The following is a 25,596-nucleotide window of genomic DNA, read 5'->3' as shown; positions in this document are numbered from 1 at the left end:
TTTTTAAAGTACTTTTTCGGTATATGAATTTGGTATATTTTAAGAGTAATACCGCACTCTTTGCTTTCATTTAAAATGGATAACGGGTATCCCGCAGTCGGGCACACCCGACTGTAGCTATCTTACTTGTACTTCAATTAGTTATGCGGACGATCTATGTTACCTTTTATGTTATATAATGTACATTTAAGAAGAGTGTTCAAATGGAAGGTTGTCAAATGAGTAAAATTAGTAATCTAATATATTGTTTCCATTAAATTTTTTGATCCAATTAATCCAATATATGAAATGAGTATTTCATTACATTTTGGATTTGAATTTAACATATAGCTTAATACAAATGCAAGATTTATGACAATGCACTTTAATAAGTTAACTTGCAAGACATTTAAGTTATATTTTATGGTGATGAAAGCAGTTGTGTTGTTTTGGCTTAAAATCATGTGATGTTGGTTGTAATGTGTTTAATGAGTTTTTCAAATATTTATCACAAATATTTTCCGCTGACATTTCGATCAAATTAATATCTCAAAATAATTGCGTAGGGTGTCAGTAAGTATTTAATTGAAGCGCATTGTGAGAAGGTAGTGAGAAGTTGCACAACTCGCTCTCACAACTGACACGCGATTTTGGCGAATTTAACCGGCGGGCGCCAACAGCAACAGCAATAGCAACAGCAAAAGCAGTGGCAGGAGGAGCAGTAGCCAGCAGCTGTTTGCCAAGCGATTTGGCTCCACCTTGGAGCAGTCAGCCGAGCAGCCGAGCACCCAATGTTGTGCGTAGGTAAAGCGCGGCATGCGCGTGAGTGCCAAAAAAAAAAATAAAGTAAAAGGAGTGAGACTGCGGAGGACTCTAGCCTCATATTCACATATTCGCATTGGCATTCGCATGCCGAAGCTTAAAGCGACACGAGTCATAGCCAAGTTAGTTGGAACAGTCGGAACAGTCGGCAGTCGGCAGCCAACAAAACAATCGGAATCATCGGGCAGAGCTTCAGTCTTCAGTCGAGCAACGTAACTCGAACGCAACGCAACGGACGGCGGTGCCGCGCAGCAGTACCACGAAAAGACTAGCAAACTAACAATAAAAACAATAATAACAACAAATTGAAGGAGAGAGCGAGAGACAAGCGTGAAATACGTCAAAAGCAGCAGCAACAATTCATAACAATTCATAACACAGCAGGCGACACATACTGTTAGTTAAGCTTGTTGTTGTTTCCTTCCTTAATGTTCTATATTTTTTTGCTGTTTTTTTTTTGATTGTTTGATGGACAGTTGTTTAATTGATACGAAGCAAGCATATATGTATTTTTTTTTGGTGTTTTGCTGAATGTTGAATTCACTCGGTGACGACGTTGAAGTTACGTCAAAAGGAGCCACAAGCAGGCGACAGTAGCAGTAACAGCAACAGCAACAGCAACACAGCAATAGCAACAGCAACAGCAACAGCAACACAACAGCAATAACAACAACAATAACAACAACAAGCGAGGCAAGGCGACGCGCCAAGCCCTGAAGCAAGTCTCAGAGCAGCCTTTGGCTTTAGCTTTGGCTTTGGCGCGTCGTTTTTCCGTTCTTGTCACGATTTACATTTGTTCGTTGCGCTCGTTTTGTGTCCGTTTCTGTGTTGTTGTTATTACGCGTTGTTTTTCCTTTTTGTTTCAATTGTTTTTCTCGTTTTCTCCTTTTTTTTTTTTTTGGTTACCTTTTTGCTGATTTTGCAGCCGGCATCGACGCGACGGCAACAACAACAAGAACAACAACAACAACAACAAAACGTGGCTCGTGCACGAGCGAGAACGCTTATGTAAAGTGTAATATGGAAGCATGTCTTCCACATCCAGCTCCGTGCTAACGCTGTCATCGTTCAATTTATTATTTTTCACCCAAGGTAAGGCTCAACACATAAACCACATCAAATAAATTCTCAATTTATTTGCCATTTACATAATCTGCTTGCTGTTCTCTTGTTTTCAAATCGATCAATCTGATTTAGTACACAATTGTTGCTCATACGCCATGTTGGTCGACATTGTGCCACCATTGCAAATTTATAATTATTATTCAGCATTAGTTGTGCTCAGCGCCTGACCCAATTCCTTGTCCCTTCGGTGCACCACAAGACAACTCAAGCACCTTACTTGCGTCCAGCCTAAGGCGGCTTAGCCAAAGGTAAAGGTAAAGGTAAATAACATTCCATTTTCATGAGGCAACGGCAACAGCTCAGCACTTTTATGCAGCGAGCGTTGTCCCAACAGTTTTTCCTTCTCCTGATTACTAATTGCAATATACTATGTGTATTTGCGGCCAGCCTAAGGCGGGCAAAGCCTCTGGCAAATGAGTTTCATTCATCATGGGACACGAGGGCAGCTACCGAAATTATCCAAATTTAATGAAGTGCTCAGTGAACATAAACATTATGTCGTAAACAAATTTATTCAATATTGTTTGAAGCATTATCTTTATTTTGATCATTAATTAAGTTCTATAAAACACAAAACATGTTTTTTAACGTGTATTAAACATTTTACTTTATTGAAAGTCAAAGAATATAAGCAATATAATTTAAAAAATTTGAAAGGAAAATGTATTTGCAAAAACCTCATCAAATAAAGGAAAAGGAACGATATTTTTAAACGTGTTTTATGCTATTTATCTTACTTAAGGAAAAATAATGTAAGCAATATAATATTAGCATTTTTATTTATCTCACCAAATATAAAGTAAAGAAAGTATTTATTTATTTTTAAAAATAAATACTTAAAAGCATAATTCATTTCAATAAAACGTTATTAAAATACAAGAATACAAAAATTTATTTGCAAAAACTTAAAAAAAATTAAAAATTATTTTGATTTCTTTTTAAAAATAAACACTTAATCAGGATAACTTTAATCTTCAAATAAAATAACTATAAACAATAATTGCAAACCGAATGGAATACTTAATCGAATCCGGAAATTTCTGTAACTTCCCTCCATTTTCAAATCCTTGGGGTCATATGTTTATTGCAATTGCGGCTTCTGTTGTTCATAATTTATGAACGGTAATAATTCAAAACAAGTAAACAAAAATATTTTTATTTGAAAATGTTGCCCATCAATTCCAATTTCCCCATCGTTAGAGTAATGAGTGGTATTATTATTATTTGACCGTCCATTAGCATTCGGAAAAAAGCTTTAGTATTTATAGGAAGCATTTTATTTGCAGCAATTGACAGTATTATATGTATATGATGATTGGATTGAAATTGGTCAATTTTATATAAATATAATTGCAGTTTAGATGTTTTCGTAAAATTGACATATACATCAATATTATTGATGTCAATTATATTAAGCCTAATTTATTTAATGTGAGCACTTTAATGTACGAAATGGTTATAATTTCTATAACATATATTTCGGTATTTTTCCGTATATTCATTCGGTATATTTTACGAAGAATACTGTAATGTTTTGGTTTTCTTTAAAGGGGATGGCGTATAGCTTTCTATCTTGTTTGTAATCTGGAGATATTATTCTTCTATGATTTAATCTAAAGTGCAGAAAAAATATTGCTCACACAAATTTATATTCTAATCAAGAACCTGCAAAGTTTTTGATGTGTGCTTGTATCCTGTGCTATATTCAAATATTTATGTGAGCCACAAGGGCTAAGGTAATCACGATACAAGCTGCAAATATTACGTATACGACGCGGTGTTACTTACTGTTACTGTTACTTTTGAAAACATTTTTAATATTATGAAATTTCCTTCCAGTATCCTTTATTGCTAATCATAATATAAGAAGCTATCAATGTGTTTTTTTTAATTTTTGGAATTCCAACACTTGAAGCTGTATGAATAAATATTTTTATGGGTTGTAACGTCATAACAAACAGTTTTTATGTTTTGACCAAGTCACATTTATGGAGATTTAACTACAGACATATATATGCAAATAGTCATCTTAAGTAGCCAAATTGGATTTTTCTACCCAAAAATATTCTGCTGAGTAATCAAGTTTTCTTTTCGCAAATTTAATAGTTGCAAGAAGTTGCCTATTGATTTTTCTTGAAGTTTGTTGGCGGGTTCCAGCTCGGGACAGAAAATGAATAATAGCTTTTGTGTGCATGTTGTGCTCATTAGATTTGGGGTATTTCGTTTTTATTATTTTTTATTTTTATTGTGCCATTTGATATGCATTTATTCAGACCTTATCTCGAGTTGCTTTTGCAATTTAACTTGCAGTTGATTTAACATCAATTTAGGAATATTGACACAGCTGTTGTTGTTGTTGCTGTGGCTCTGTTTTGTTATTGTTGTTATTCGATAATAAATCTCAGTCGACTAGGCCAAGTTAAGCGCACGCCTCCCGTTAGTTGACGCCCCCTTTTCTGCTCCAACTACGTTTTAATGTCCGACCAACTCGATTTGCATGCAAATTGCGTATAAATCCTTGAGTCGTTTGTGTAGCCAGGTCCTTTAGAGTCCGCACTTGGTCCACGATTCGCAGCAAATGCAACGAGTCACGAATTGCGTGCTGTCAGTGCACAACGAGAAGCATGAGGAGAGGGAGGAGGAGGTGGAGGAGAAGGAGGCGTGGCAGAGGAGGCAGCATTGTATTATTTTATTTCTCATCTATTCTCATCTGCTTCTTTTGCATTAAACGTGGCAGCATTCTTTTAATTTTATTGAATTTTTTTTCTCTCTATGTGTGTGTGTGTTAGTTGTTTTTTTTCTTTTTGTTTTCGTTGGCTTAGAACTTAGTTCGCGGTCATCTAATAGCCGAAGCGTTTACTTTTAATTAAAAACTTCTTTGGCCAGCCACAGAATAATGAAATTGTGCGTCCACTCTGAATGTGCTTTCAAATTCAATTTCGCCAGTATTTTTCTCGGTTTTTTCGGTTCTTTTCGGTGTGTTTTTGTCTTGTGTTTGTCTTGCAGCTTTCCGCAGACCTAATTAGTGTGCAATCATCAAGTTTATTGCAATGCACGTCGGAAGTTAAATTAAGTCATTAAATAGCTGTGCATCTCTTTGTCTTATATTACTATAATTATCTATGCATCTTGTTGCTGTTGCTCTAATCAGCATTTCTATTGGAATACGTGACATAATGCAATTTGCAATTAGAAATGCGTTATAATTTTAATAAACAAACCTTTGGAGATTAATCATTTTATTTCAGCATCATTTGCATTCTGCAATAGTCGAGATGATTTATCAATTTTCGTTTATGAACAACTTTCAAAATATATTGGCCCGAATATATTTTTTCAATTCCATAATAGTAACAACTAAAATGCAATAAAACCAAACTAATGCAGTATTTATTTTTTTTAAATATACCAAATTAATATACAACTTACTAAAAATATACCGAAGACTATATTTGGTATATCGATATCGGTATATTTTTGTAATTTGTAATATATTTGTTTTGTATATTTTAAGTATAATGCCGCATTGATTTTTTCTTAAATTGAATATAACCTATACATGGTATATCAATATAGTAATATACATATGTAGTATATATAATATAACCAACATTACCATATCGATGTATCAAATATAGATTTCAAAATATACCAGAACCAAAGTATTTTTTGCCCTACAAAATTAGTTCTTAAATAATTTGTACAATTTTAATCTGATTGCAATTAAATTACTAGGAGTCATAAAGACTTTAGCTTTATGGAATGTACCAAAAATAAACTAATCGAGATAATAAGCTAGTATTAATATACTAAATTAACATAAAGAGGACAGAAAGGAAGTATGATAATGTGGTTACAATGATAGGATGGCTTGCATCCGTTCACCTGGAGAGCTGTGAGTTGTTTGTTCGGTAACACAAATAGTTAATTAGTATGTTCTTCCCATTGAAGTGGGCCCCCCATCCATGATTTATGCATGCACATAAATTGTTGCTCTCTCTGCCTCCGGGGTTAACAATACCTATACCTACAATGTGGCACAATGGCAGCCGAGCAGGGCAAAACAATAACAAGGCAGAGACTGAGGCGAAGGCAGAGCCTGAGCCTGAGCCTGAGCCTGAGTCTGAGTCTGAGACTGAGGCATCGCTTCGATGGCAGTCACGCCTCGGCTGATGACGACGATGATGATGAGATAGGATTGGGCATTAGAATGAACTCAGCTGTCGCATGCTGAAGCTATTGTGCGGTTAACTAACTGTTGGTTACAAGCACGGGGTAATTGTGATGCTGCCACACGTTACACCTGCCCCCCCCCCACCACACTGAGTGCATATGAATGTGCAGTGAATGCGGATGCTGCCGCCTTGCCATTTGTCTAGTTAGTTGTCAATGGCTTTTGTGGCTTGACTCTGCTGTGGGTGTCGACGATGTTAGTTTGTTGTTGATATCTTTCACACACGCTCACAGCACACTGCTCGCTGCTCGCTGCGCACTATTTTTAGGGGGCGTGCAACAAACACAAAACACAGAACTCAGAACACAAACAAAACACAAAGTGCAATTAGAGCTTAACCCTCCCAGAACACAACGACGACGACGCTACTATTTTGACCAAGTTATTTTTGTGAAAGCCACTGGAGCAAAATTTCAATGTCAAACGCAAAAGGTTAAGTGTCAAATATCAGGCATTGTTTGCTCTAACACACACACACACACACTCACACTTTCCACATATGTATTTATATACATATATCCGAGTATAGAAATGGGCGCTTTGATTTTGCATTGATTTTCCATGGCGATGGCATTGAGTGGACGTAGTAAGTCAAAGACATATGTGTATGTGTTTATGTGTGTGTTGTTATTTTTGCCAAGAAAAATAAAACACAACAAACTTCTTATAAATAAACAAAACCGACAACTTCTGCCACCCAAAACACGATTCGACTTGCGCATACCGTGCAGCAAACTTTTCATATTTGTCTTTATTAGATATGATGAAGCCATTTTGTGGCATATTTTTGCATGCAAATTGCAAACAATTTGGCGGCAAATAAACTTGCATTCTTTTTATAAATCTGTAAAATGAGTTTCAACGGATTTTTGGCATGTGTCCACATTCATTGATGTTGATGTGACAGTGCTTGAATATTAAAAGTATATTAAATAAACATTTAAAGTTTAGGCACTTACTGTTTAATTACAGAGCATTTATATTCTTTAAATTGAGCAAAAAATATATTTAACACGTAAACGTGTTTAAGGCTGGAATGAAGAAAAGTTGTACAGAAATGGATCAAATTAATATTAAAAGTATGTGAAGTGAAGCTATAAAGTTTGTTATTTCTTCTTCTTCTTTCCTATTATAAAACAGCAAATATAGTTTTTAAAATAAAAAAATAGTTTACAAGTGATCTTGTTTAAAATAGAAAAATAGATGAGTTCTACAATTTAGAAAAAAAAACATTTTATACGAATTTTGGTTGAAAAGAGTATTTACAAAAATTATAAATATATTTATATTTAGTGAGTTCTAAAATCAATGTTAAAAGTGCTTCAAGAACATTAAATTCTTAAGGTTTATATATACATATTGATTTCCTACAAATAAAAAAAAATCTTATTACGGCAGCTCGATTAACGGATCTATGAACGAAAGCGCTATCAACTAGATAAAAACTTTATAAGAATTTCAATTGATTTAAAAAATTCAAAATTTTGGTTACCGAAAATGAAATATTTGCAGTCTTATTTTGGGAATTTGGCATTTATCAAATTATTATTATTATTTTATTCCAATACCAAATACGTTTTCTTATAGCTGTCGGATTAATTCATATAACTGCTAGATTATTGTGCTTAGTTTTAATAATGTGGTGTTATTTATTAATATTTTAATAAAACAATTTCGAAGATGCATATTGACCAAGATAAAGATGCATATCAGATACCAAAAGATACTTGTAATTATTCAGCAAATTAATAAAACAACTCGATTTTAGAAACTGACCTTTCTTGGTGTAAGAGTAACAATTTCTTGTAACTCTTCAGAAAACTCTGTTGAATAAACAAAAAAGCTATGTACCATCAAACCTAAAAAAAAAGGCAGCTACAACTCTTGTAACAAGCTCACGTCCTAAAATTTGATTAATATTTATGTGGTCATTTAATAAAAAGTTGCTGTCCCAAATCATTTGTCCCAGTCCCAGTCCCAAGTCCCAAGCCCCAGTCCCAGTCCCAGTCTGACGCTCACATACAAAACTTTCATTACGATACTTTGGACAAGCTAAAACTGCTAGTGTAACTAATGTGTGCAATAAACTTAAATTGTTGACATTGGCATTTGTTGAATTTGTGTAATTAAATGAGTCCACACACTCTACTACTACGACTACCACTAGTAGTAGAAACATAATATTGCGTATACGCCATGTCTGCAGTGTATTTAACGCTCGCCGACAGCATTTGTTTTGTCAACAGCAGCGCCAAATGTGAATCGACGTACGTCTGTCCGCAGACGCCAACTCAGCGAAAACTGCGAAACTGTTTCCACAATGGCAGCCTTCTGACAATCAACTTGCGGTGCAGGATTAGCTCTTGTCGTCGTGACCTCGTTGTTTGCAGGAGAAGAGAGGAGAGGAGAGGAGAGAATTTTCCCCACTGTACTGCAACTTATTATGAATTTTAATTAATTCTGGCATTTTGTTGTGACTTTTGCTGTGCTTGCTGTTTCACTGACTGGGCAACGCTCGAGAGTTCCAAGCTGAGAATTGCACAGCACTTAACAGATGTTGTTTTTTTTTGTTTCTGTTTCTGCTTCTGTTTTTATTTTTTATTGTTATTACCATTGCAATAGCTGTTGCTGCTGTTGCTGCTGTTGCTACTGTTACTGCTCCTGTTGCTATTTGGCTGGGCATTGTTGTTGTGCAACATAGTCGCTGCCTGCCACTCACTTTTCCACTTGCCATCAAGTTGTTTTTGACTTTTTGAGCCCAGGTACGAGTTGTTTGGCTTTGCTTGCGCTTTGCGCTCGAGTCCTTGCCGGAGAGTCGTAAATGGCTTTAGGTCGAATAGTTTTCGTAATAGTTTGCTTTAGCTCAAGTGGATTCGACTTACAGTTATGCTGTATCTTGGTTAGGCGAAAAACATTAATCATGATCGCCAAGATCTCTACACACAACAATGACAAGTTGGTAATAGAGTTTTAGATTACACATTACACAATTTTTACTATGGTAAAAATGCAGTTAAAAAGTTAAACATAACTACAACTTTCAAACTTTGGATTTAAATAATAAGCAAATGTAAAAATATTTGAGATACATCAAATTCTGTACACTAAATATTATGCAGTTATCTACAATATTCAACTTAAAGATATATTTTTTTGAGCTTGTTGTTATTTACGGTTGAAATATAATATATGGAGCAATTTATCAGAGTTTGAGTTTTTTGTATAGTATGTATGTATAAAATAGGTAAGAAAACTACAATCGAATGTGATCGGCTGAATGATATATTGTATGCTACCCCTTGTAATAATAGTGCGGTATTATTCTTAAAATATAACAAATTAATACATCGAAATTATACTCAAATATACCGCTACATTTTTTTGGTATACCTTCATATATATATCATTGAAAGTCAACTAAAGCAACTACCATAAGACCCGACTGTAATATTTATCTGATAGCAATTCTTTTTTTAGAAGTCATAAATACTAGTCGATAAAAAAATGCGTCGTTTAATTTTAGAGCATTGCAATTAAGTTTCATTTTGCAAACATATGAAACAAAATTTAGTTGTATTTTACTGCAATATCAACAGAACAAACTTTTGATGTCATACTTTAGTTTTTGTTTTGCCGCACAGCAGCGCCATCTAGCGTTTATTTTTACAGTTGTCGTCTTTATTCTATGACTATCTGTGAATAATTAAATGGAAGTGTGTTTGGTTTATGCTTGAATTGTGTTTTTGCGAGTGTCATAACAAAAGCATAAATATTTATTATTTGCCACATATAAAATGAATGTTTTATTTTACAACTCACAACACAATTGAAAAGAGACCAAGCGTAAAGCCACGAAGCAACGAAAAATGCTTGGTCAATGGCAAAACAACATTGTGGCCACCAAAATGAAACTGGACTCTGGCTTAGCAATCCACAGAATCCACAGAATAACGAATCGATCGGAACGCGTCCGAGGGGAGTTGAACCAAAAAGAAAAAAAAAAAAAAAAAAAAGAACAAAAAAAAAACAATGAAAAGTTTCGTTTGAGTTTTCATTTTATGGCTGGCGCACACGAGAGTTTTCCTGCCTGCATTTTGAACAGGTATTGAGAGCTGTCAAATACCCAGCAAAAAGAAATTCGTAAAAGAAATGCTGCAGCAGAATGTAGATAGCAAGTTGAGTGCATAAATAGAATAAATCATTTCTCCATTACCAGTCTGCTTTTCAACATAAATCCATTGACTGCAACACTTCACAGCAATCTCTAACTTTGACTAGTTGACTGTATTACGCTTACAACTGGCGTCTGCTTGAAACTGGCTTTTGTTTCTGTTTTGATTCCTTTATATCAAGTTTCATTTAGACTGCCTTCCAACAAAATTTGTGTACAGCATTTCAAATGGACACTGAGCCTTTGTGGGGCCTGTTGAACGCTGAGTTCTGAGTGAGTTGCTTGAAGCATGCTGTGAATTCTTCTGAATAATTCGGACTATTTAAATGAGTTTTTCGCTTTTCGCTTTTTGCTTTTTGTTTTTTGTTTTGCTTCTCCCGACATTTATGTGCGAAACTTTTGTTTACACTTTTGCCAAAAGTTTCATATTAAGTGGCTAGCATATTGTTTGCTTTTATTGCTTTTATTAGAACCTTGCCGTAATTCCAAACTGAGCTCATTACGATTATCATTAATACTCTTGTATTGAGTAAACTTTGTGCGTTTATTTAGTACAAAAATCGAAGTTTACAATTAATGCAGATTGTTAACAAAGTCGATTTAATTCAAGTGTTTTGGTGCTAAATTGGATAAAGGAATTCCACAGCAAATAATTGTAGTCCAAAAGTCGCTTGCAAATTGTTTTTACTCCTTCATAATATGCCTGAAGGCATGTGTACTTTTTAATGGAAAAATCAAACTTGATTTAACACTTGTTTTAGATTTTTGTCACATCCACTTCCTCACGATTTTTGGTACAATACATATAATATTATTATCAGATAAAGCCTTCGGTATATATTAGCATTCTTTGGCTATGGTGTATTTTGAATATGATGGTATATCGATATACCAAATATAGCCTTCAGTGTATTTTAGTCATTTTTCGGTATTTGGTATATTTTTAATATAATAGTTTATAGTTTTTTTTTCAGTATTTTTGGCTATGGTATATTTCAAATGTAGTATTATATCGATATAGCAAAATATGGTACTCGATATGTTTTAGTATTGTTTCGGTATATTAATTTTTGGTATGTAAATTAATTTCTTTTATTGAAATTGGGTATCTCACAGTTCAGCACACTCGAATAAAGCTTTCTCCCTTTCTTACTATTTTGTCGGTTTATTTATTTAGTATATTTTAACTATAATACAACGTAATCACACTTAAGTGTAGTTTTTTTGTTGTTTTTTAATGCGATTACCTAAGACCGTCAGGCCTTCCTCAGCTCCATTGATAATTGCGAGCAATAATTAAGGCGATTGATTAGTGATAAGTGCATTAAATTAGTTTGGCGCGCTGCCCAAGGCAAAGAACTCAAAGTCAAAGTAGTCGCTGCTCGCACTCAAACTCTGCTGTATTGGCGACCTAATTAAACGCCAAAGCCAACGCCAACTGATGGACACTTGACGTTTTGGGCTCGAACAGAATGTGAAACTGAAACTGGCCTCAACTGCGAGTCAAATGTATTGCAACTGGCACCCGTTGAAATCAATTAAATGACGTCAGCGAACGGGGTCGGGCCGATATTCAGTTTACGTTGCATACTCTCAAGCTGCACATGGCAAACCATTACATAATATGCATGTGTGTGTGTGCATCAGCATCAGCATGTGTGTGTCAGCGTGTGTGCGAGTGTGTGTCTTTTGGTTTTTAGCCATTTCAGCGTGGCATGCTCTGTCCTTATCTGGCTTTAAGCCCGATGCCTCCCACAACTTCAACAAAAGCTTGCCCAAAAGTTCTCTACACACACGCACACTTGCAAACTAATGCAAGTGTACTATGTGTGAGTGTGTGTGAGTGTATGCTCTTCTCTCGACCGTCTCTAATTTGGCCAGAGCATATCAAACATTCCAAAGTTGTTATTACTGTTGAGGGCAAACTCATTTGTTGTGCCGTTGTGCTCAGCTTTATCAACATGTTCGCATGCACAACTCACCAAGCGAGCGAATGCCTGACAAACTGACAAACTGCCTGACGCGCAACATGACAGTATGACGGACTGAAGTTCAACCGATGTAAAATGTGCTACATTGAATCATCAATCACATTGCACACCGAATCGCTTCTACTCTGTGTGTTCACATTATTTCGAAATGACTTCATAATTTAGAAGAAGATTTTATAATTTATATATATATATTATCTAAATGCTAAAGTCTACAACTTATTAGATTCAGAACCTGTTATAATTTCAATACTCGTATACATATATTATATATATAGACATATACATATATATATATATATACATTGATATTTCTTTGTTGATATATATTTATTTAAATACAAAAGATTATATTCTTATATTTATAATAATCATAAAAAACATACCTTAATCTTTATGCATCATACTATATATTTGTTTTTGATAATAATATAAAAGTTAAAGCAATTTAAAAAGTATTGGCAAAGGTTCCACACCTTTGGCTAATTTAAAAATATTATAAAAAATAATGTTAATAAAAACAAATAACTTACAGATTAAACTCTATTGATTTCATATATACAAATATATTAATAACTATGAAATTAATTCATTGATTTTGTACGATATTTTCCTGCCCCTTCGCTATCGCAATGATAGTCACATAAATATATTGATTATTACTAACTTTATTCAGTTGAATTTAAGCTAATAATATATCAGAAAGAACAAAATCAAAAATCCGCTTAAATATTTTCAAATTTAAAATTTCTTTTAGATTCAACTGAATGTAAAAAATATTATTAAGTTCTTAGTTTTTCAAAATAAAATATATATTTAATGTATTCATAATATGAATATTCATATTGAAAAGTGTATCAAATCTGACACATAAAAGGTGCTAAAAGTTCTGTTCAATCTGTAATCCGATTGATAATGATTTGCTGTTTTGTTTTTTTCTGCTTTTTACTTTCACATGTTTGAGCACGCGAAAGTACTCACTATGCAAATATGACACGAAAAAACAGAAGAGGAGGAAAATATTTCGCTTATGCGATTTTATTTGGCACATTTGCGCCGTGTACCTTTTATGGGAGGGAGTCTGAACCCTGAGCACACACATATGCACATATGGCATACAGCATATAGAGTAGTGTATTTGTATAGTATATAGTAGAGGAGAGCAGGCAGACAAGCTGTAGCCGTAGCTGTAGTTGAAGCCGTGACTGAAGAGACATTTTGGTGGCAAGTCCTTTCAATTGCTTTCAGTGCTCAGGGACACACACACATGCACAGGGCAGACATTCACTCGGAATGATGAGCATTATTTTTGACGATTGTGCTTTTGTCAAACTATCCGTATCCGTACCTTCATAAAGACCCAAAAGTCTTTTTAGTTAAAAGGCGTTCGAGTGTATGGATATTCAAACATTGACATAAATGTTGACTTTTCAGAGATATTTGCGCTCTTGCATTGGATTCAACAATTGTTGTTTTGCAATATTGTTAATTGCTTTTGACGAGTGTTGGCATTATGAAACGATAAGACAGCTTTTCATTCAAATCAAATAAAAGCAAGACATGTTTATTTGATTACTTAAATCTTCAATAAGACGAAAGCTTATGACCTGCTTTTCACTAATATTTAAATTATTCAAATATATTCTGTATAGTAAGTTATCCAAGTTAAAGCGTTTAAAGCTGAGGAAACAGAAATAGACTCAAATTGGCAGGAAATGAGTTTTATGAATAATTTGCAGAAAATTCCTTTAACGTTTTTAATTACGTTGGCAAAGTGAAGAGTAGTAAAAGGCTTTTGTGGCGCCTAAATTCATTAGTTCATACAAATTAAATAACATTTACAGCTAAACTCAAAAGCCAATGGAAATTTATTATGTTTATTTCATGTTTCTAAAAACTAGATTGCGATCAGACTGAAGATTATGGAAGATATTTGTGAAAGTATTTTATGACAAAAAAAGTCTAAGTTAAGCAACTTGTTAATAATCTGACATATTTTGTACTGTATATTATATTTTGAATGTAGTACTATATCGATATACCAAACACAGCGTTTGGTATTTTTAGTGTTTTTATATATTAATTTAGTATATTTTAGGTAACTGTTTTGCTTTTATTGAAACTGGGTAATGAGAATCTGTATAGTTTATTTTGAATGTATCGATATACGAAATAAAATATTTTCGGTAACTTAGTTTTGCTTTTATTGAAATTGGGTAACGAGTATCTCACAGTTGAGCATACTCGAAGGTAGATTTCTAGTCAAGCAAATTTCGAATTATTTTGGAATAAAATGTATTTTATTCATGATAATTTATGATTTGTACAACATTATCTTATTATTATTATATCTTCGAGTTTCCTATTTTATTTTGAAATTTGTTTTGATCAAAGTAACCAAATATTTTTAGCCTTATGTTTTCCCTCTTTTTCTTGGCTTTTTCCAAATAAAATTTGGCAATGTACTAATCATTTTCACTCGCTCTTCAAAGTTGAATCACTTACAAAAATAAAAAAAAACGTACAAAACAATCTATATATGGATTTATCGTAAGAATGGTTGCGTGTCGCAAGCACATTTTGCGAGCAGCGATAAAAATCTGAGTAAATAATTTTCACTTCACGACCTTGTGGCAAATGTCACAACTTATAAATAACAAGATGGTTTGCCAATATATTTTCCTTGCTTTGATCGGGCGTCTACTGTCTGTCGAGAGCAATAAACTGCAAAAAAATGACCAACGATTCGACGATGAAGAGAAACATCTGCAAACGTTTGTAAAATGATTTCAAAGGCGAAACAAAAATAGGATTATTAAAGTCGTACCCCGGCCAGAGATTGCAGATTGAGATAGTAGATGCCACAGACATCGAACTGCACAGGATTCTGCATAATCTGCACAGCGAACTCGTTAGTTTGAATTCGCGTAGAGCTCATATTTAAGCCAGTTCGCATTCTTGTCTGCTGATAGGCGGCATTAAGTAGCTGCTGCAGCTGTGCCGACTGCAGCGAGAATAGAAATGTTTAAGTGACTGTAACTTTATTCCAAATGCTACTTACATGCTTGGCACATCGCTCTGAGGCTGAACAGAGTATCCAGATCTTCATCATGGTGGGCAGCAGGACGTAAAGTCCTTGCCACACCAACAGCCAGGTGAGATTCGAGTCCGAGATCTCCCAGAGCACAATGTAGGCATAGCAAACCATAATGAAGTCGCCGATGCACAGCACATTCAACATCAGTACCGACAGGCTATAAATGCCCGATATCTGGCGACTGAGGCGCACAATGTGCGCATAAGTTGCACGCAACTCCAGGCTGCAACGTCGTCCTTCTGTCAGCTCATCCTGCAGCTGCAGCAGCTGCGCATCGAGCCGCATCACGAGCATTGCGACCTGCAGGCAGCGTCCACGCACCGCCTGAGTGCTGAACAAGTAGCGAATGTTGGCGATCAATTGGCTGACCTGAAGCGAATTGAACAAACCCATGAGTAATGCGCTCGTCGTCACACTGCAGTCGACTATCAAATGAATGCGCAGGGCGGTCAACGAGATGCGTTTGCTGCTCATATCCGGCAGCTGTGACAACAGCAATCGCTCGCGATTGCGAAAGAGCAGAGCCTGCAACACCATCACCATGTGTGTGATCAGATAGGCGACATTCATCGCATCCAAGATACGAACAAAGCCGTTGTAGTGCTGTTGTCGTCGTAGATGGAAATCGTTCAGCTGCCAGCCCCGGTTCAAATAGTGCCACATTTGCAAGATCATGTCGCCCAGCGCCATGGCCAGGTACGCACTCAGCAGTCCTTGTGTGGCACGTTTCTGGGCGCTGCAAGTGATGGCCAGCACACGGAAATAGAAAGTGAGAAAGCGTAGCGTTCGATTGGCCATAATCCACTCGACTAAACCGCGTCAAAGCTAACGCTGTGCGGCTGTCCTTTCAGCACAAGTGTCTCTGTGACCTGTATCAACTTAATTAATCATATTGCTCTGGGGTGTTGGCTGTGTTGCACACAGCAAGGCAAAGAAGCCGCAAATCGATAAATTGAGCTACTGGAAGAGGAACTTTCGAAATAGCTTTTCATGAGAATAAAAAAAAAAGTCAAATGTTGTTGTAATTAAAAGCATTGCACTTTTGACCAATAAATTGTTGTGTCGAGGCTAAAAGATTCGTACAAGCAAAATGGAAAATTTATTCAAATTGTGTGCATTGAAGTTCTTGATAATGAGTTTTAGAATTTATTTTATTTACACCTTTAAAAATCTAACATTTAATTAGCAAACTTCTTGAAGAATTTCCGTTTTTAATCACAATTTGTTGTACTTTTCTGTTGCAGTGCTAACGGTGCTTAGTATCACCATCAAGTACAACGAATACGCAACGGATAAAGGCGGCAATTTCAGCATACCCTGCATTGCACAGGGCAATATTATGTGGGTGAAAGAGCACGGCAACAATAACACCATTATACAGGTAAGTTCACTTCGAAACAATATATTGAAAACAACGAACAAAAGTAGCTGACTTGTCTGCATATTCCATTTTTATTTTAAAGCATAATTTCTATGAAACTTTGTCAAGTTATTTAATCGGTAAATTACGCAAACGTTTAACTTCGCATACGTCAAATTATATGAAAGTAAATATATTAATCAAATTACGTTCGATTATGTTTTTGCTTAATAAAACATAAGTCAATTATATATTATATAATTCAAATTATACAAGTCACATAATTCATACGTCAAATTAGAAATATGTATGTCAACTTTGGTTGATATAATTTGCTCCAAATTAAATTAAAATTACGTATACACACATTGCGTATTTGATAAAATACGCATACGTATAAGAAAAATTACGTATACGTTAAAATTACATATTTACATTGATATGTAACATTGAGTTAACGTCAATTGCGCTTCTGCAAGATTACGTATACGTTAAGTTACGCGTTATGTATACATTAATCACATTACGTATACGTTGAATTGCGTATCCGATAAATTACGCAAATCATATAATACACACATATATAAAACTTACATATTTAATCAATCACGTATGCGCAAACTTATGTTTAAGCAAAATTACGTATACGTTTAATTACGTACATATTAAATTACGTTATTCATTTTTCAAATTGCATTACTTATGCACGTCCAATTACGTATACGTCAAGTTGCCATACGACATATCACGTATACGCCATACTGTGCCATTAACAAATTCAGGAAATTTATTGGTTACCTTAAACGATAGCAATATAATTAGGAGCTGCAAATTTGAGCGTTTCCCATAACTAAAAGTTCAACATCTTGATCAAGAATCAAGGTAGTATAGTTCCAGGGGCAGACAATGCTGCTTCTCCTGCTGCGTGTTTTGTTCCCTACAAAAGGCACTTAGTGGCCGTAGCCTTGTTTCCTTTGGGCACTGAGCACATTGAGCAACGCCAGCCTATAAATAACAAATTTTCTTTGGCTTTTCTGACATTAGTCCCTGAAGGCACGAGGATTTTATTTTGGCATTCCGTTGAAGCCTTGTGCCTAGATGTGGCCAGAGTTTAGCTGGGGCTTCCATGTGCTTGGGCTTGTATTAGGATGACAGGCGTTTTAGCTTAATCAATCACAAACATAAAAACCTTTCTTTAATCGATGGACAAGTTGATGCATTACCAAGAGTAATTGTTAACAAATTTCATTAATGAAATTTCGAATTTTTACAATGTCTCTTAAAATGTTTACAGTCAAATTATGTAGGTAATAAAGTGAATGGAAATATCTGTTACGCAATTTTTACTTTTCGATAATAATGCATAGTTTTCAATGCAATAGTTCGGCTTTCATATCAAAGTATTTGGATGATTTAATGTTTGGTTGACTTCATTGACATTTGGCTTTTATCTGGTTGGCTTTTGTAGACGGGTCGAGTGCTGGTGCTGCGCAATGTGAGTACCTCGGACAGCGGCATTTATGTTTGTTTTGCGACGCTGCCAGTGACAACGAGGCGGACAACAACAACAGCCACAACAACAAGTGCAACTGTGACCACAGCAATAGCAGCAACATCGAGGACGATAACAACGGCGACGGCGACGGCGACGACGACGACGACGCAGGCAGCAACAATCCCAGCGACAGCAGCAACTACCTCACCGCAGCAGCAGCAGCAGCAGCAGGAGAATGAAGAGAAGCAGGAAGAGCACAAGCAAAACGTGAAGATTGCTGATGATGATGAGAAAGGCCATGACAATGAGCAGGTCAAGCAGGTGGAGCAGGTGGAGGAGGAGGAAGAGGAGCTGGAGTATCAGGCTTTTCAGCGCATCAGGCTAACGGTGCGCACCACTCCGGGCCCCGTGACACAACTGTACTTCAAGGCCTCGACAATACTGGGCTTTCTCATTTGGCGCTTCAATAAGACGCAATCGGGCGGCTATCCTGTGCGCAGTTTCACGGCCGAATATCGCAATGTGTCGTACCGTGTGCCGCCGGCAAATGTTAGCTACGAACATGAATGGAGTCGCATGGATCCCATTAACATAGCACCGAATGTGGTGAGTACCTCATTTCTCTTCATTTTTTTGGGGGTGAAATTGGTGCAATTGTTTGGCAAGGCAATTTAAGCAACGACGAATCATCATTTCCGCTTTTTTAATCACTTCCGGGGCCACAACGAATACAAAAAAAAAAAACAGCGTCAAATGGAAGTCTATCGCCTGGCACCGAATACCACCTACGAGTTTCGAATATGGGCCAACAATGAGCTGGGCAGCGGCGAGGTGGTCACCACCAATGTGACAACATTGCCGGAGACCAAGGAAGAGGGTAAGCTGACATAATGTTTAACTTGAACTACTACTTGTTGTCAGGAATTGAACCGAAATAGTTGATAGCAATAGGGTAATGAATATTTACTAATCATTCGATAGTTTTCTTGCTGTCGTAACTATCGTACATACATCTATATGTGTTAGTAGTTGCTCTCTTTCATTTTGTGTGTCAACTGTACGCAACGCAGGGCTGCATTTGCATCCAGAGAGAATGCAAGAGGATGAAGAGGAGGAGAACGAACGAAAGCGAGAGCATTAAAGTGTCCCTGCGTTGCGTCTCCTTTTTAGCTATGTATGTATGGTAGGAGTATTAGCACTTACTATCGTATTACTCATAGAAATACTATCGATAACTTTTTATGATTTATGATTTATGTTGTTCAACTATTGTTTTGTTATCATTCGTTATTATTCTTCTTCTTCTGATGATGATGATGATGTATTCTGTATGTATTTAAGCGAGAGTTGTTCAAGTATATTTTTTGTATCTGGTAATTTTGTTTTTGTCATCTCTCTTTTTCTTGTCTATATATCTACATATATATATCTGTGAACCTGTGAACGATAAACGATACGACACCTACGCCGCCTACGTCAACGTCAACTTCGACCTCGACCTCGACGTCACGTCCCACAGATCTCATACGCCTTATTAAACCCGACTTAGATAATTTCGATCCTCGCATTTGGATAGTCGCCGTCAGCATAGTGCTGGGAACACTTGTGATATTAGCCATCGGACTCTGTATTGTGCTCTCTAAGGAGTGCTATCAATCAACGCAAATGGGTACAGCCAATTCGCCAACGTCAATAACAATAACCGAATCCAAATCATAATTTTGCCCAACAACAGCAAAAAAAAAAAAAAAAAAAAAAACAGACAGACAAACAATCGCTCTCTCTCTTTCTCTCTTTTGAGCTACTTCCATTATGATTTGGATATATATTCGAATACATTTTGTTATTGTTGTTGTTCATGTTGCAAAACGATAGCCAAAATGAATTAATTACAATATGCAACTGCAACTGCAACGTTTCATGCTTGCCAATCAATATTTATTGCCATTGCCAGTGTTGTATAAATTTGCAAAAGGAAAAAAAAAAAACAAAAACCGAATGGATTATTATTATAATTTTTTTTCATTTTGATTTAATTATGATTTGTATTTTGTTTGCTCGCCTCAATGTTTATTGTTGTTGTTGTTGTCGTTATTGTTATTGTTGCTGTTGCTATTGTTGTTGTTGTTGTTCGGTGGTCTCACATACTATTATTATATATTGTATTATGCTATACATATTTAATTTAAGCCCTGCGTTCCACATTTGATTTGCATTAATTAACAAAATGTGACAGCATATTAATCTCTAAGTAGTACATATTATATAATATATACATACATATAACATATGTACTATATGTAGCATCGTATAAATATTCTCGCTCGTTTTACGCTTCCTTACCATTTCGATTAATCCACATCGAATCGATAAGTGCTCTGCATACATAAATAATTGCATTGCAATTTTTTGCATACATACTACATAATTATTATTAAGCCGTAATCTTAATGATCATTAGCTGTCGAGCACATCGTTTGTAATGATACAGATGTATTATCTTTATAGACACAGCAAGCAATCCAGTTGCAACTTCTTTTTGGGCATAACTCATATTCAACAAGCTTCCATTTTTTTTAAGTCACTGGCAAAAGTTCGAAGTATTAAAGAAATTTATAGAATTTTTATATCAAGTATAACTCTTGGTAAATTTTTTGGATTTTTTTTTCGGTATATTTCAAGAATAATACTAAGAATAACCTTCGGAATATTTTTTAAATTTTCAGTATATTTTTAAAATAATACCAAATAAAACCTTTGGTATATTTTTATATTATTTCGGCACACTTAAAGAATAATACCAAGTACAACCTTTGGTATATTTCAGTAATTTTTCGGTATTTTTAAAAAATAACACGTTTTGCTTTTACTCAAATGCAAAATAAATGCTTATTTATATTTGTTATTTGACAGTTTTTATTTAGTAGTGTGAAATTCGATTTCAATCATTTAAAGCAAAAAACAAATACTTTTGCCAGTGATTTTATATGTAAATATATGTGCATACATACATACATACATATGTCTGCATACTGTAAATAACTAGCTGAACAAATATATTGTTTAGCAATTTAAATAAAAGTAAATATTGAAATAAAATAATAATTTCAAAGCTAAACAGTCAATAAATAATCAATATGTCCAGTCGTTATAAACGTTTTAATTAATCCTACTCAATTTTAAAATACATATATGAAAAAAAATTACAATTTTGAACTTTAAATATTTGCGTGAAACGACAAACGATAAAATATTTACCACTTAAGGATTTTAGGCTATGGTTTAATGGCATTTAATCATAGCTGCAATATGAATTTTCATATTAATAATGGTTGTTCTTTTAAATTCCACAAATTGGTTTAAACATTGCTTAGCATTTTATTAAATACTTACAATTTTACACTTAGGGAATCTTCCAAATGTTTGTGATATTTTAATGAATATCAACCTCAAGAACTCTCTATCTACGCCGTCCTATTTGAAATATGACATATGTACATAGGTCCAACTACATCTCAAAAAAAGAAGCCAATCACTTTATAAATTTATCTAATTGTAGTAACAACTAAAGTTAGCTGAATTTAAAATATTTGTAATATTTGTAAACTCAATTTTATATTAGAATTCAAATAACTCAATAAAAATGTGTTTAGAAGTAACTCAAAATTTATTAATTAGATAATTTAGAATACATTTTTGCTTTTATTGGATTTTTCTATATATAATATTTATATAGCATTCGAAATTAATAATCATAGAAAATAATTCACGTAGTAAATTGAAGAGAATTCGATTAGTAGATCAGAGCATTCCATAGATATATTTTTGGTTATTCTTGAGTAGTAATGTTTTCTTCCAATAGTGACCAAAGTATTAGGCACAACTGTGATAGCTAGCACTCTTAATCAAAATAAATAAACAAATAAAATAAACTGCAGCTAAAGTGATGCACTTATTTGATGGGATTTCAACAGGAAAGAAATTGTAAAATGTTACATAGCTTTAAATGCGACCAAAAAAGCCAAAAACAAAAGAAGAAACAAATATACCAAAAAAAAAAAAATACATATATGCCATGTACTTTAAATGATAATAGATACATATATATATATAATATATATGTGTGTATGAAAGTAGCAGCTTGTGATAAGATCAGTGATATGATTTATGCTTTCCTGTGTTTGTTTTCTTGGTGTCGTGTTCTTGTTGATGTTGAAATACCCAAAAAAACAAAAATGTTTAGATAACGCTTTATTGATGTTGTAAACTGAATGTAATGTAAACTCGATATATATATTAAATACTAGCTTTAGACATGTATAAGTAGTGAACTAATTCCATTTGTTGTGTTTCCCTTAAGGCACGTTAATTTCAATGTTTTAACCTTAATGAAAGACAAATACATTCAACTATCGGAATATACTCTCGAGTACCCGAGTCTTGTTTTGAGTTATGTGCTTATTGCTAAACACTAAACACACACGCACACACGGATACATGTTAACCACACACACACACACACACACCAAAACACACATTACGTATACGCACTCGCATTACGTATACGCCTTGTCTGTTCGCTGAGTGCGCTTAGCCACTTGGCCACTTGGATACAGCCGTTTACTTTTAGTAAATACTGTGAATAATTGCACACACACACACACTCACACTAGCTCAATTATGAACAAGTAATTAAGAGCACACACACATACACACACACACACACTCACACGACACAGAGACAACAGCAAAGAAAACGAAACTAATAAAAACAAAACGCATAAAGGTAAAGTAATTAATGTCAAATGCCTAATTCAGTGTTTTCTCGTTTTACTCTTTCTCTCTCTCTGTTTATCTCATTCTCTCTTTTCCCTCTCCCTTCCCCCCCGCGCGCTTTCCTTCTCTTCATTTTCTACTCTACGCTCTCTCTCTCTCCCACATCTCTAACTCGAACTGTCCTCTCTCTCAATGCTTTATTCTATGCGGCGGTTATAGAACTTCAAGATGGTTGGGACAGCATTGAGCTTATACCGAATATAATACTTAATCCCGGTTTCAGTGAATCTGACGGAGCTAAGAGCGCGCCGCCGTTCACGCGCACCGTTATCTTTGGCCACAACGGACGAGCGTACGATGATGATGATGATGACGATGAGGATTACGAGGAGGAACAGGAGCCGACTATGGAGAAATTCAAGCGCAAAGTATCGGTATTCTTTACAGGTCCCACCATTAAACGAATTTGAAAGTACAAAATGCAATTTTATGGCGTTGCTTTCGACTTCACAGATTCATTTAGGTTGTTGATTGTGCTACGGTTCGGAGTTCGCAATTCATGTATACAACACACACATATAGTATACATTCATTTGTGTCTGTAGAGCTTATCAAAACTAATAGATTTCGGTTCGGTTTCAGTTGCCAGAACACAGGATTGATTGATTAGTACTTACTGCAAAACGCTATTAAGGGTTCGCTTTGCTTTACGACAAACATAAACAAAGAAAAACAAAAAGAAAATCTGAATAAGAAAGGAGAATTGCATTCTAAATCATTACGAATAAGTTCCGAGTAACAAAAGTGAGCTTCATGAAGAACTGAAACCTTAAAAACTATGAATCGTTAAACTAATCTAAACTAATGCAGTTAATTTGGTCTCTCAGCTCGCTACAACTTGAATTATTTACAGAAAATGTTGAACATTTTGTGCTCATATTAGATTGGTCAGGTTGCAGACAGACATTACTCTTATAAACACATTGTGTATTTTACATGGTATAAACATAAATAATAATAATAATAAAATGACAAAAATATTGCTGTGATACAAATTCAATTGAAATGGACATTGTAAGGATTTATAAATACGAGTACTCGTAAATAGCAAAATCAAATTGAAAGACACAATCCCAAATTATGTACGAACAACTAACTAATTTAGTTACAAGTAACAAGATAATATATTATTCGAATTGAAACATCAAACACACATATATTACATCACAGATTTGCTGAAATTCGATAATTTAAATAGTTCTAGCCAAATGAAATAGTTTTGAAAATGCTGTTAATAATTTTCTTGTTTCGTTTAGCTTTAAATTTAGAAAAAATTAAAAAACAGATGAAAACACAACTGTGAAAGAATTTTATAATTATGCAAATATTTTGCACAGTAACGCGCACCAAAAATAAAATATAAAGATTATATAGTATACATATATGAAATGAGATTAGTTGTTACATCAACGAAATGTGCTATGATTTAAAAATCGATTGTTAAGAACAAAGAAAAGTGCATAAGAGTTTTTTAAACATTTTAAAGTGGCAATGCCGTGTGCTTTAGTTTTCGACTTAGGAGCTACGTACATAATTTACAGGAAACAATTTAAACCCTACATATATATACATATGTATATAAATTAAATACAAATAATATTTATATAGCGTAGTTAATGTATCTGAGATAACTGCTTCCACACAACCCACAAACCCAAAACAAAAAAAAAAAAAAAATCTAAAAAAAAATATTGACATTTTTATGATACTCGTAATAGGAACACACTCAGTTGAATAAATAAATGCAAAATCAAAAAAAAGAAAACGCAAACAACAAGAAAAAACTAGCACAAAAACTAATATTATAATTATATTATATATGAATAAATTCGAAATAAATTTATATACATACATGTAAATTAAGAAAGACTGTAGCTAATTATTAAGACACTTAGCCTGATTGTTTAATGATGCTTTAAATTATCAAAATCAATGTCAATACTTTAATACTTATTATAGTATTCTGTTTTTTTCACACACACATTTATCTCGATTATTATTTAGTATTTTTTTTAGGAGAGAAACTAACTTTAGTATACTGCACACGCTTATGCCTTAAAAACTACGCATAGGTTCTAGTAGTTATTGCTTCGAGTTTATCGTTCTCAATACGCTTCTTAAAACACAACACAAGATGAGGTCAGCAATGATTTAATTATGAAATTCTGTGCATATAGTATGTAATCATTGTATGTACATATACTACATATATATACATAGCTGCTTTGACATAAGATTCCAAGTAATACATTGAAGCTCCTAATGCTTTTTGTAAATCAACGCTGAAAATACTATTTAAAAAAACTAAAACTGTGGAAAATGATAAAAAAAAATTGGTTATACTACAATAAAGTAACAACACTTCACACACACAAACACACACACACACATACAATTTGAAATAAAACAAAGTTTACATAATGCAAAAAGAAACAGAGAGTATTTAATTGAATTAATGATGAAGAATAAAACTGCAAGTTTCGCTG

At 34.3% G+C, this 25,596-nt stretch overlaps 2 protein-coding genes across 5 annotated transcripts; one reads left to right on the top strand and one right to left on the bottom strand.

The window, feature by feature from the left end:
* The first annotated feature begins 532 nt into the window (after positions 1-532).
* Positions 533-24,477, top strand: LOC133847129 (contactin-2). Of its 4 annotated transcripts, XM_062281930.1 has the most exons (7): positions 534-1,197; positions 1,727-1,893; positions 16,664-16,800; positions 18,248-18,880; positions 19,022-19,151; positions 19,794-19,943; positions 23,270-24,477. In XM_062281930.1, the coding sequence occupies exons 2-7, from the start codon at positions 1,830-1,832 to the stop codon at positions 23,518-23,520; spliced, it is 1,365 nt and encodes a 454-aa protein (XP_062137914.1). In that variant the 5' UTR covers positions 534-1,197; positions 1,727-1,829; the 3' UTR covers positions 23,521-24,477. The 4 variants fall into 4 exon arrangements, with proteins under 4 accessions (XP_062137917.1, XP_062137914.1, XP_062137916.1 ...); XM_062281933.1 differs by lacking the exon at positions 19,794-19,943 and having other exon boundaries at positions 533-1,197; positions 23,334-24,477; XM_062281932.1 differs by lacking the exon at positions 19,794-19,943.
* LOC133847583 (putative gustatory receptor 9a) lies at positions 15,138-16,217 on the bottom strand. Its single transcript, XM_062282734.1, has 2 exons — positions 15,384-16,217; positions 15,138-15,326 (listed from the first exon to the last, which is right to left on the bottom strand). The coding sequence occupies exons 1-2, from the start codon at positions 16,215-16,217 to the stop codon at positions 15,138-15,140; spliced, it is 1,023 nt and encodes a 340-aa protein (XP_062138718.1).
* Positions 24,478-25,596: the final 1,119 nt, after the last annotated feature.

Source organism: Drosophila sulfurigaster, chromosome X (assembly GCF_023558435.1).
Source record: "Drosophila sulfurigaster albostrigata strain 15112-1811.04 chromosome X, ASM2355843v2, whole genome shotgun sequence".
In the NCBI taxonomy this organism is placed as follows: domain Eukaryota; kingdom Metazoa; phylum Arthropoda; class Insecta; order Diptera; family Drosophilidae; genus Drosophila; species Drosophila sulfurigaster.
Note: the sequence above shows the minus strand (reverse complement) of the source record. Positions and strands in the feature narration are given on the sequence as shown.